The 13,225-nt window shown below is 44.6% G+C and overlaps 2 protein-coding genes across 3 annotated transcripts in view; one reads left to right on the forward strand and one right to left on the reverse strand.

The window, feature by feature from the left end:
• Nucleotides 1-5,500, reverse strand: part of LOC116400962 (A disintegrin and metalloproteinase with thrombospondin motifs 2-like) — a 22,090-nt gene extending 16,590 nt beyond the window's left edge. Inside the window, 2 exon segments of the mRNA XM_031879086.1 lie at nt 938-1,425; nt 5,221-5,500. Of these exon segments, the coding sequence (XP_031734946.1) occupies nt 938-1,425; nt 5,221-5,308 (576 nt within the window). The 5' untranslated portion in view covers nt 5,309-5,500.
• A 1,274-nt stretch (nt 5,501-6,774) lies between these two features.
• LOC116400960 (uncharacterized) lies at nt 6,775-12,399 on the forward strand. 2 transcript variants are annotated; one of them, XM_031879085.1, is made up of 5 exons: nt 6,775-7,233; nt 7,565-7,983; nt 8,603-8,737; nt 8,837-8,932; nt 12,053-12,399. In XM_031879085.1, exons 2-5 carry the CDS (start codon nt 7,617-7,619, stop codon nt 12,121-12,123), a joined length of 669 nt encoding a protein of 222 aa, XP_031734945.1. In that variant the 5' UTR covers nt 6,775-7,233; nt 7,565-7,616; the 3' UTR covers nt 12,124-12,399. The 2 variants fall into 2 exon arrangements, with proteins under 2 accessions (XP_031734945.1, XP_031734944.1); XM_031879084.1 differs by lacking the exons at nt 6,775-7,233; nt 12,053-12,399 and having other exon boundaries at nt 7,536-7,983; nt 8,837-9,654.
• The last annotated feature ends 826 nt before the right edge of the window (nt 12,400-13,225 follow it).

Below are 13,225 nucleotides of genomic sequence, written 5' to 3' on the forward strand. Positions count from 1 at the left end.
TGAAGCAATGAAACAGGGAAACAGTGAAACAATGAAAGAGTGAAACAATGAAAGAGTGAGACAATGGAACAGTGAAACAGGGAAACAGTGAAACAATCAAACAGTGAAACAAACTATCAAACAGTGAAACAATCAAACAGTGAAACAATGAAACAGTAAAACAGTGAAACAGTGAAACAAACAATGAAACAATCAAACAGTGAAACAGTGAAACAATCAAACAGTGAAACAGTGAAAAAATGAAACAGTGAAACAAACCTTGAAACAATGAAACAGTGGAAACAATGAAACAATCAAACAGTGAAACAGTGAAATAGTGAATAAGTGAAAAATTGAAACAGTGAAACAGTGAAAAGTTGAAACTGTTAAAGGTGAAACAGTGAAACAATTAAAAGGTGAAACAGCGAAACAATGAAACAGTGAAACAATTAAAAGGTGAAACAGTTAAACTGTGAAACAGTGAAACAAAGAAACGGTGAAACAGTTAAAAGGTGAAATAGTAAAACAGTAAAACAGTGAAACAGTGAAACAATGAAACGGTGAAACGGTGAAACAGTGAAACAGTGAAACAATGAAACGGTGAAACAGTTAAAAGGTGAAATAGTAAAACAGTAAAACAGTGAAACAGTGAAACAATGAAACGGTGAAACAGTGAAACAGTTACATTACAGTCATTTAGCAGATGCTTTTATCCAAAGCGACTTACAATTCAGAGTCTATCACATTTCTACACCGTAGGCACAACAACAGGAGCAATTTTGGGGTTAAGTGCTAGTCGCATCGACATGAGACTAGCAGAGCCGGAGCCGCTGACCCTCTGATTGAAAGACGGCCCTGCTATCCACTTAGCCACAGTCATCCCAGTTTAAAGGTGAAACAGTGAAACAGTTTAAAGGTGAAACAGTAAAACAGTGAAACAGTTTCAGGTGACACCTACCAGCCCGTAACAGTTGCTGATGGCGATGGACGTGTCCTCCATGTTGGACACCTCTCCTGTGTAGAAGCAGCCGGCGTCTCCTATTGGCTGAGAGTGTTTGTGTCCTGACTCCTCCCACCACTCCGTGGTGGCGTTGGGGGAGACGAGGCGACCGTTGTGACGCAGACGAAGGTGCAGCTCCTGACCGAACACCGTCACGTTGTAGAACAGCTCCGCCTCCTCCTGCCTGTGGCCCCGCCCCCTCCAGGTACGCCACGTCCGGTTGGACGGTGATGCATCTGTGGGCGGGGCATGTTGTAATGGAGGCCTGTTTGTTCGAGTCTGTCTGTCATTGTTTGTGTCAGTGGGCGTGTCCTGTGTGAAGGGGGCGTGTCTTTTCCTGCGGGGCAGGTGGTGGGCGGAGACGAGAGCTGACAGGAAACGTCCCTCTGAGTTGGTCCTGATTGGACGAACAACAGCGAACTCTGACAGCACCTGATGGAGAGAATCTGAGAGAGAGAGATCACATGACTTTGGTGTCACCTGTATTGATGTCACAGCGATGTCATAGTGTCACAGGTGTCCTCAGATACATGATTTTACTTTATAATATATATATATATATATATATATATATATATATAAAAACTACACATGTATCTTTATACGCACACATGGACCAAGGAGACGTTTTTAAAATCTTTTAAGATGTGAAAATGCTCTAGTGTGAATAAAATGTTATTAATGTGAGCGCAACAATGTGTAAATATATATTTACATATCATGTGAATATATCATTTCTAGTTATTGTCTAAGACAAAGGTAATATAAATATATACAAATATACAAAGACGGGCGCACGTGTATTGATTGTTGATTGATCGCTTTGACAGTGAGAGAGACAGTGAAGTTGGGCAGAGAGCTGCGTTCTTCTACTCTGTGACACATTATAATGATAATAATAATAATAACAATAATATAATAATAATAATATAATAATAATAATAATAATAGGAACAATAATAATGCACAAATAGCTTCAGTTATTAATATGGATGTGATTTTACTGCTGGAACAGAACCTGGAGAAGACACATTTGAATCTGGCATTAGACCTTAACTGAGAGCCAATCAGGGCAGAGCAGAGTGACATCACTGGTGTGTGCGTGTGTGCGTGTGTGTGTGTGGACAGTATCAGTACAAAGCAGAATATCTGCAGTGATTTAACAAGAAAGGAGGCTGCTGTCTTTCTGTCTGAGGTGATGAAGGTCAGAGGTCACACACCCTCACACACACACACACACACACACACACACACACCCGCACACACACACACACACACACACACACACACACACACAGAGGAGATGATGAAATATGATCTGAATCCTTCACATTCCTCAATGGCCACAGACGCATAAACACAAAGATTTATGGGAAAAACATGGAGAGGAGAGAAAAAGAAGAGTTTCCATCTGCTGCTGGAACCGTTAGAACACAACACTGGAAACACTGGAAACACTGGGGAGACTGGAAACACTGGGGGAGACTGGGGAGACTGGAAACACTGGGGAGACTGGAAAAACTGGGGAGACTGGAAAAACTGGGGAGACTGGAAACACTGGGGAGACTGGGGAAACTGGAAAAACTGGGGAGTCTGGAAACACTGGGGACACTGGGGAAACTGGGGAAACTGGAAACACTGAGGAGACTGGGGAGACTGGAAACACTGGGGACACTGGGGACACTGGGGAGACTGGTGACACTGGGGACACTGGGGAGACTAGGGAGACTGGAAACACTGGGAAGACTGGGGAGACTGGAAATGCTGGGGAGACTGGAAACACTGGGGAGACTGGGGAGACTGGAAACACTGGGGAGACTGGGGAGACTGGGGAGACTGGAAACACTGGGGAGACTAGGGAGACTGGGGAGACTAGGGAGACTGGAAACATTGGGGAGACTGGAAACACGGGAGACTGGGGAGACTAGGGAGACTGGGGAGACTGGAAACACTGGGGACACTGGGGACACTAGGGAGACTAGGGAGATTGTGGAGACTGGGAAGACTGGAAACACTGGGGACACTGGCGAGACTGGGGAGACTAGGGAGACTGGAAACACTGAGGAGACTGGGGACACTGGGGACACTGGGGAAACTAGGGAGACTGTGGAGACTGGGGAGACTGGAAACACTGGCGAGACTGGGGAGACTACGGAGACTAGGGAGACTGGAAACACTGAGGAGACTGGGGAGACTGGGGACACTGGGAACACTAGGGAGACTGTGGAGACTGGGGAGACTGGAAACACTGGGGACACTGGCGAGACTGGGGAGACTAGGGAGACTAGGGAGACTGGGGAGACTAGGGAGACTGGAAACACTGAGGAGACTGTGGAGACTAGGGAGACTGGGGACACTGGGGACACTGGGGAGACTGGAAACATTGAGGAGACTGGGGTGACTTGGGAGACTGGGGATACTGGGGAGACTAGGGAGACTGGGGAGACTAGGGAGACTGGAAACACTGGGGCCACTGGGGACACTGGGGAGACTAGGGAGACTGGGGAGGACTGAACAAGAACCACAGAAGAAGAATAGTAATGAGATGCACAGTCCTCACTACTGTCTGTGGTTTCAGCAGCAGGGGGCGCTGTGGCTACATGCAGACAGGACGCAGTGTCTCGTACCTGAGAGGAACAGGATCACACCTGAAGCCTTTTTCTTTATAACAACTAACCAAGAGCTCAGGATGGAGCTGATTACAAATATTTAGATTGACTTTGAGGTTTTTCATGTGTGGAAAAGTTACGAAATCACAAAACGCTTCCTAGAAAACTTCAGAGCAAAAACAAAACCAGCGTGAGGTTTAGTTCTCAAAAGCAGCAGTAGTGAGAAAAGAGATGGACATGTTTTAATGAACGATCAATATGTTTATAGTGACACGGTTAGTGTTGGTTCTTCTTCATGGACGAATGTGTTTAAAAGTTTACTAGATTATGGGTCCATAAATGTGGTCAACACACGTCTCTCACTTGTTTCTTCGGCTTCATTGTTTCTGTTCTCACTCGTAGCTCTAGTGGTGGCTGAAGTCTCTATCCTACTGGAGAGCATTTCATGTTTTGTTTCTTTATAGTTTATGTGTGTGGACTAAAGAATAGTTGTGCATAACAAAATAAGCATTAATAAGAAAAGGAAAGTCCTCCGTTTTATGTTCATCGTCCTCCTCAAAGCCGCTAACCGTGACTTCAGACGTCCGCTCCGTAGGTCTGATAACACCGCTGGACACGCCGCTCACTAATCGCTCCATTAACAGCTGCTTCCTCCATAATAATGCAGACTTTAACTGAACAACAGCTGCTAGTAAAGACAACAAGGTCAGCAACAACTGCAATCAGTTGTCCATGTTAAATTGACCTGGTAGTCGATCGATAATCAATGTTGTTGTTTGTGAGTTTCCGGGTAAAGGTCAGGTGATAGACGTGTGACGAATCAGGGAAGGACACGTCATGACTGCTAAGAACCAATCAAGTAATGAACGTGGGTGTGGGCATCATCGTTTCCAAACGTATCTGTCCACTCGAAGAGGCAACTCCGGCGTTTTCAAACTTATCTGTCTTCTGGATCGTTTTCAAACGTATCTGTTTTCGGTGCTCGGAAACGGCAGGGTAGTGTGGACACTCAGTGTAAACGTAGCAAACTGAACACAGACTAATGACCTTTAAGACGGTTGTGAGTCTTTCTGTACGAATACAACAGTGTCGTCTGCGTACATTTGGATTTTTTGTACTATTAACAGAAGTAACAGTATACTATAACATGAACAGTAGTAAATATGTAGAAACAGGAACAGTAAAAGTACAGTTAGTAGTAGCAGTAGAAACGCTAACCACAGTAGTAGCACTACAAGTAGTAGAAGTTGCAGTAGTAACAGTACTACCAGTAGTAGTATTATCAATTGCAGTAGAAGTAGTATCAGTAGCACCAGTAGTAGTAGAATTAATGGTAAAAGTAGTAGTAGTAGTAGCAGTAGTACCAATAGCAGTAGAAGTAAGTCTCACCTGTGTTGTCAGGAATGTAATTTTAACAGTAACAGTAGTAATACACATAGTAGTAATATAAGTACCACTACCGGTAGCAGTAGCAGTAGTAGTAGTAGTAGTTTTAATAGAAGTAGCATCAGTTGCAGCATCAGTATCTCATCTGTGTTGTCAATGATGTAATTCTAACAGAAACAGAAGTACAGTACTGTCTTGAAGTAGTAATATAAGGAGCTCTCGCAGTAGACGTATCAGTTGTCTCACCTATGTTGTCAGTGATGTAAACTGAGTGTAAACAGTCAATCGGCAGCAGAAAGACAATAATCAATAATCCATAACGAAAGTGGTCCATCCTGTGTGAGAGAGAGAGAGAGAGCGAGAGAGCGAGAGAGCGAGAGAGAGACGGGCTGAGAGACAGACAGAAAGACAAAAAGAAAGACAGAGAGGAACCCAGAGGGAGAGACAGACTAACTGAGAGCTGCAGAGTGAACACTGTGACTCCTCCAGTCTCATTATCTCCTCCCTCCGTCTGTCTGTTTGTCTGTCCCTCCTCCCCCTCAGCTCAGTCTGTCTCTCTCTCTCTGCCTGTCTGTCTGTCCCTCCTGCCCCTCAGCTCAGTCTGTCTCTCTCTCTCTCTCTCTCTGCCTGTCTGTCTGACCCTCCTCCCCCTCAGCTCAGTCTGTCTCTCTCTCTCTCTCTCTCTCTCTCTCTCTCTCTCTGCCTGTCTGTCTGTCTGTCCCTCCTCCCCCTCAGCTCAGTCTCCAGTCTGCAGCAGCACTAACAGCAGCAGTACAACAGTAGATGTGAGTCAGTAGTTTTATCCACTAGATGGAGTCATTGAGCTGATGTTAAACTTAATTTCTTTCTCCGAGTTTCTTATCCACACATAGCTGTGGACACCCTGCTAAAAGTACTACTAGTAGTAGATACAAAAAGTACCAGTAGTATGAAGTAAAAATACCAGTAGTAGTAGTCAAAAGTACCAGTAGTAGTAATCAAAAGTACCAGTAGTAGTAATCAAAAGTACCAGTAGTAGTAACCAAAAGTACCAGTAGTAGTAATCAAAAGTACCAGTAGTAGTAACCAAAAGTACCAGTAGTAGTAGTCAACAGTACATGTAGTAGTAGTAGTCAAAAGTACCAGTAGTAGTAGTTAAAAGTACCAGAAGTAGTAATCAAAAGTACCAGTAATCAAAAGTACCAGTAGTAGTAATCAAACTTACCTGTAGTAGTAATCAAAAGTACCAGTAGTAGTAATCAAAAGTACCAGTAGTAGTAGTCAAAAGTACCAGTAGTAGTAATCAAAAGTACAAGTAGTAGTCAAAAGTACCAGTAGTAGTAATCAAAATTACCAGTAGTAGTAGTCAAAAATACCAGTAGTAGTAATCAAAAGTACAAGGAGTAGTAGTCAAAAGTACCAGTAGCAGTAATCAAAAGTAGGAGAAAATTTTAACGTGCAGTTAGTGGGACAACAAATATTCAGCTCCTTCACTGACAGCCTCCATCATGTCATGATGTCCAGCTAATATCCAGCTCCACCAGGTGGAGAACACACTGACCTGCAGTCAGTACGGATCAACACTGAGCTCAGAGAACTGTGTTCACATCCAACAGCAGCTGACTTCAGATCAGATCTAATGTTTAATGTGATCAGAGAGACTCCTCAGTGTGAACAAAGTGTTAAAGACATTTATAAATAAACCAACAAGTGTTCACCAGTTTCACTTCACTCAGAGCTCTGAGTGTGTGTGTGTGTGTGTGGGTGTATGCGAGTGTGTGTGTTTCTGTGTTTCAGTTTCAGGTGAACAGACTGAAACACCGTGTGGTCTGAGGCGTGAAAATGTCTCTCGTCTGGTTTCCGTCTTCGCTGTTTGATCGAGGTTCTTTGTGTCTCTTCTATTTGTTCAATCTGTTGACAGGCTCAATCTGATTTTACCGTCATTGTTCAGTCAGACAGGAAGGACCAGAACTCTGTTCTCTACAGGTCTGAAGGTAGAACGTGTTCTTTAGTTTAGTAGACGGAGAACTAAACTCTGTTCTCTACAGGTCTGAAGGTAGAACGTGTTCTTTAGTTTAGTAGACGGAGAACTAAAATCTGTTCTCTACGGGTCTGAAGGTAGAACGTGTTCTTTAGTTTAGTAGACGGAGAACTAAACTCTGTTCAAAAAGACAAAGATTCTCTGAATAACAGAAGAAGAAATCAGCTGCAACCAAACTGATTCTACATCCAGTTCTTCAGGATTCTTGTAAAAACTGTTCCACGTCTTCATTTGTAAACGTATGTATCATTACACACACACACACAGACACACACACACAGACACACACATTACATTACATTACATTCATTTAGCAGAAGCTTTTATCCAAAGCGACTTACAATTCAGATTGTATCACATTTCTACACCGTAGGCACAGCTACGGGAGACATTTTGGGATTAAGTGTTTTACTCAATGACACATCGACATGTGACTAGTGGAGCCGGGGACACACAAACACAGACACACACAGACACACTCTCTCACACACACACACACACACACACACACACACACACACACACACACACAAACACTCACCACTGAAAGTGTGTGTGTTTCCTTCTCAGTGATTGACAGCGGAGGGGGCGCAGCCAGCAGAGAGGACTTCAGACGGCAACCATGTTGGTTCTGGTCCGGTTATTGATCCTGATGATGAAGATGATGATGATGAGTGAGGGTCGTCTCTTCCTGTCGTACTCTGTTTCCACGGTGACCATCACAGCACAAAGCGGGGGGGCCGTCCTGCTGTCCTCAGACCTTCAGGTGTTGAAGAGCAGACAGGACATCAGGTGGACCAACACACACCTGGTGATGTCACTGAGGACCAACGTGACGATGTGTCACCACGGACGCTGCGAGCTGCTGAGTGACGGCTCGCTGAGATTCAACCGTGTTCAGACCGAAGATGCAGGAAGCTACAGCCTGGAGGTGTTTGATGAAGACGGGAAGCTCCTGATGAAGAAACACTTCCTGCTCAGCGTGGAGGGTGAGTCCAGCAAAAAGACCACATCCCCTTTACATGTTATCATTATATAATGTACAAAATATATTAGACATTATCAGAATATTCAATTCATTTCAATTCAATTCAGTACATTTTGTATAGCTCAGAATCACAAATCACAAATTCTCTTCAGAGGGCTTTACAATCTGTACACTATAAACCTGAACCAGTCCTAACTATAAACCTGAACCAGTCCTAACTATAAACCTGGACCAGCCCTAACTATAAACCTGAACCAGCCCTAACTATAAACCTGAGCCAGCTCTAACTATAAACCTGAACCAGCCCTAACTATAAACATGAACCAGCCCTAACTATAAACCTGATCCAGCCCTAACTATAAACCTGAGCCAGCCCTAACTATAAACCTGAGCCATCCCTAACTATAAACCTGAGCCAGACCTAACTATAAACATGAGCCAGACCTAACTATAAACATGAACCAGCCCTAACTATAAACCTGAACCAGCCCTAACTATAAACCTGAGCCATCCCTAACTATAAACCTGAGCCAGACCTCTTTATAAACCTGGGTGACATCAGTATACAGTATACAGTATGTAGTATATTAGTAACACATCAGTATATATATATATTCCAGTCTGTCTGTCAGCAGATACCAGCAGCAGTACGGTGGCGTCTGTGCTGGTCTGTTGCCTTCTCCTCCTCCTCCTGCTGTTCTTCATCATCCTCTTCTTCCTCAGGAGGAGGAGGAACCAGAGGATGAGGACTCCAGGTACAACAGCCAACCAGAGACTTACAGGTTCCTCTAAAATCTCACCAGACTGATAACTAATCAGAAATCAATAAAGTATTATCTGCTCTACTGCTTTAGGTCCACTGGAGGAAAATGTATATGTGGTGATGCACAGTCACCATGGCAACAAGAAGAAAGATGGTGATGATGAGGAGAAGCAGGAGTCTAATTATGGTAACACACACACACACACACACACACACACACACACACACACACACATTTACACAACTTTTTGGAACATTACATGAACTTACATTTGCGGGACAAAAGGGATACTTCCTGCCATTTGAAATACATTTCACCTCATTCAAAGGTTGTCCAAATGTCAGAATCCTTACTGCACATGTTGCTACATGGTAACCTAGCATGATATCTCCACAATAACTTGGGTTAAGAAGCTGAGATCTGGACTGTATGATCCTCTCACCCTATGGAGTCACTGGTGTGAAAATTAAAAGGATTAGAACAATGCTATTGAAGCCCAAGGCCCAGAATTTCTTGAAAATGAATATTCCTCTCATTTGCTTCAAACTTGGTACATCGAGAGTACTCAGTCCCATTTTAAAGTTGCTGCCTCCTAGCCCAGGGCACTGTGCAGATATGACAGGGTCAATTTCTAATTATGGAAATTTGGTCTGGGACATTTGGCATGTACCTCACCAGCCCATACAAATGTAGTCCAAATGTGAGATATGAGATATAAGGAATCTGCCATTTGACTACATTTTGTATTGGGTGGTCAGGTATTCCAGTTGTCCTAACTCAAATGTCAGACATTTCCTCAAATGGCAGTAGATTTTGGGTCCTATAAAATAAAATTGAGATATAATCCACAACAGAGACTGTTCTTTTAGGTTTACTTGGTTGCAACGCAATAGGAGGTTCCTTAGCGAAGGTGGCTGCCTCGAGGATGTAGAGAGTGAACACTTGGGGAACAGGTTCAACTTTTAAGATGGAGTTCTTTTGTCCATAAATCAGGCTTTGCAGCTATTTTCTGAGAAATTATGCACATTTGAAATGCTTGGAATCAGAGGACATTTGGGACAATGTCTGCCATTTGGGACGGGACAATTGGCAGACATGACACCCCATATAAATGTAGTCCAAATTATATTTAAAAAACCTGCCATTTAGAATACATGTGTATGGGTGGGTCAGGTCTACGAAATGTCCAAGCCCAGATGGAGGAAATTGTCCCAAATGTCCTCTGATTTCAAATGTGCAAAATATCTCAGCAAATTGCTGAAAAATTCTAAAAGTTTGACCAAACACCCCATCTGAGGACCTAAACCTGCCCCCTAAGTGCCCACTATGTAGACCCTCTGGGGAGCTGTCTTCAATTAAGACTATCCTATTGAGTTGAAACCAAGTGAGCCTTAAAGAGTGTCCTCTATTGTTGACCATATGTCAATTTCATGCAAACAAGTAATTTACTGTTTTTATGGGACCCAAGAACAACCTACTTGAGTCCAGGACTAACTCTCATGTTAACTTTCCAACATGGCCGTCCCCTAATAATCAAAGAACTGCCATTTGGGCTACATTGTTATTGACTGGACACAGTTGGCCCCGTGGGGGATTAATGGAACCTTCAAAGAGAGGCTCATAGAGAACGACTGAAAGAAATCTGGTGGTAATAGCTGCAAGTTAAAGTCCCCTAAAACAGGCACAAAGGCTGCCATGATTCCCTTATTTTTTTGTGGTTATTTGATGTAAAAATAGTCATAATATCTCAGAAATTGGTTCCAGAGTCTCCAGATTTTGGACAAACATTGTGGTTAGGGCCTAAATTAAGGTTAAGTGACCAAAACCCCTGCAAAATATCTAGAAGGAAATTTTTACTGCTTGAAAAATCAAGGTGATGATCAAAGGTCAAAGTTAGCTTTATTGTCAATTCCACAATATGTACCGAACATACAGAAAACGTTTCTCTCCAGTCCAACATAAATATATAAAGTGAATACAGTGCAAATAGATAAAAAAAACATTTAGACAACATATATATTAAGAGAAACTATCATTTCTGTATTTAGCAGCAGTCAGACATAGAGAATCTAAAAGAGAGGAGGGAGAGAGTTCAGCTTCCAAACAGCCTGGTGGACGAAGCTGTTTGAGAGTCTGGTGGTGCGAGCACGGAGGCTCCGGTATCTTCTCCCAGAGGGCAGGAGGCTGAAGAGACTGTGTGAGGGGTCAAATCATGGTCACTTTGCGGGTGAGGCGTGTGTCATATATGTCCTGCAGGGAGGGGAGTGAGGGGAGTGAGGCACCAATGATCCTTCCAGCTGTGTTCACTATGCGCTGCAGGGCTTTCCTGTTGTGGTCAGTGCAGCTTCCGCCCCACACAGTGATACAGTTTGTCAGGATGCTCTCAATGGTGCCTCGGTAAAAAGTGGACATGATGGGTGGTGGTGTTCTTGCCTTCTTCAGTTTGCGGAGAAAGTAGAGGCGCCTCTGGGCTTTCTTTGCCAGTGATGTTGTGTTGGCTGTCCACGAGAGGTCCTCACTGATGTCCACCCCCAGGAATTTGGTGCTGCTCACTCTCTTTATATCGGCACCATTGATGGTCAGTGGTGGGTGTTGAGTGTGGCCTCTCTGGAAGTCAACAACAATCTCCTTGGTCTTGCTGTTATTCAGAAGGAGGTTGTTGTCTCTGCACCACGTGGTCAGAAGGCTGACCTCCTTCCTATAGTAGGTCTCATCATCCCTGGTGAATTTGAACATGTGATTGGTGCTGTAGGTTGTTGTGCATTCGTGTGTCAGCAAGGTGAAGAGCAGTGGACTGAGCACACAGCCTTGAGGGGCCCCTGTGCTCAGTGTGATGCTGCTCAAGGTGTTGTTGCCGACACATGATGGTGTCAGTGTCTCACCCTCGCCATCCATGGGAAAAGGATAGAGTCCAGCCCCTCTCCAGGAGTTTGGTTATGAACCAATGCTATGTGTGGAGGTGAGCCCAACTATATCTAGTTGGTACCGCTCCATCTCCTGCACCAGCTCTGGTTCCTTCCCCACCAGAGAAGCCCTCGCCTGCTGCCCGGCTGACACCCAATGTGCTAAGGCCCGGCCACCAGACGCTCGCCGGCAAGCTCCCCTCCCAGGTCCGGCGCGAAGCAACAACTCCTTTCCAAACTATTCATTAAGGGTCAGTGAGTGGCTCTTAGTCTGGCCCCTCCCATGAGACCTTACCAGGAGCTATTGCCCTCAACAACACAGCTCTCAGATTCACACACGCACACACATACAAAAAGGTGCTAACAGGTGCTATCAGATGCTAACTTCTTTCACGCTCTACAGTTTCCTGTAATCCTGCTGTTTCTATGGAAACACCAATGCCAGAGCAGATGGATGAAGACATCTACGTGTGACAGCCAATCAGAGCTCTCCTTATCTTCAGGGTGCTGCGCCTCACCTGGATACAACTCACCTTCAGTTTGCAGCCACTGTGTTCTACCTGTTGTTCATTCTTCAGTCATTATTCTATCAAAAAAATAAAGTAAACTTGTATTTAGGCCTTTTAGATTCCGCTATTTTTTCAATACAAGAAGAGCAATGAGATGAAAACTAAGTGATCTGAGATTTTAGAGCACATGAAGTTAAAACAGATGGTTTCAGATTCACTACTGAACTACTGCTTCTCTTTTTACGCTTAAACAACATTTAAAATGAAAGTTACGAATGTAACTACGGTTCTATGAATCCTGGATGACTGCCAGAGGCAGTGCTTCACACTGGATATCTTCCGTCTCGCGCATGCGCAGGTCGAATATTTATACCAACAAAGTCACCTGTGACCTCGGATGACCCCCGTCGTCTATAAGTTCCGGTGTCATCCTGAGTTCAGTCCTATGGAATCTTCTCGCGAGTTCACGGGATTCTGAGTGACCAAGAACTCTGGCGGTCATCCAGGATTCATAGAACCGTAGTTACATTCGTAACTTTCGTTCTATTTCATCCTTACTGACCGCCAGAGGCAGTGCTTCACACTGGATGACTGGCAGGCAGGTAGATCGCGCTGGCATTCAGAATAGTCAGTCTGACTGGTTCTATGCAGCCACTCAGCATTCGGTCGGGCCCTCCGGTGACCCATAGTTGAAGGCAGCAGGGATTGGATTGCCAAATCCGACCTTCTAGTTGCGACAGGAGATCCCTCCTGTCGGGGAAGAACTCTGACAAGCCTTTAGCAAAATCAGAGGGAATGGTGGAAAGGCATAAAGAAGATCCTCTGGCCACGTGTGAGCCAGGGCATCTTGACCCAGAGGACTGGTCCTCTCCGTCAGGGAGACCCAGTGGGGGCAGTGGGTCGACACGTCTGGATGCAGCCACCACTCTCACGGTGGAGGCTTGTGACGGAACAGGAAAACCACAACCTGGTTCCGTTCTCCTGGTGGGTACATTGCCCACAGGCTGGTCAGGCGAGGGGCCTCCCAAGTCAGAAGGGCACGGTGATCCCCGTAGCAACTTCTGCAG

The sequence above is a fragment of the Anarrhichthys ocellatus genome, unplaced genomic scaffold, assembly GCF_004355925.1.
Source record: "Anarrhichthys ocellatus isolate YVR2014 unplaced genomic scaffold, GSC_Weel_1.0 scaffold226, whole genome shotgun sequence".
In the NCBI taxonomy this organism is placed as follows: Eukaryota; Metazoa; Chordata; class Actinopteri; order Perciformes; family Anarhichadidae; genus Anarrhichthys; species Anarrhichthys ocellatus.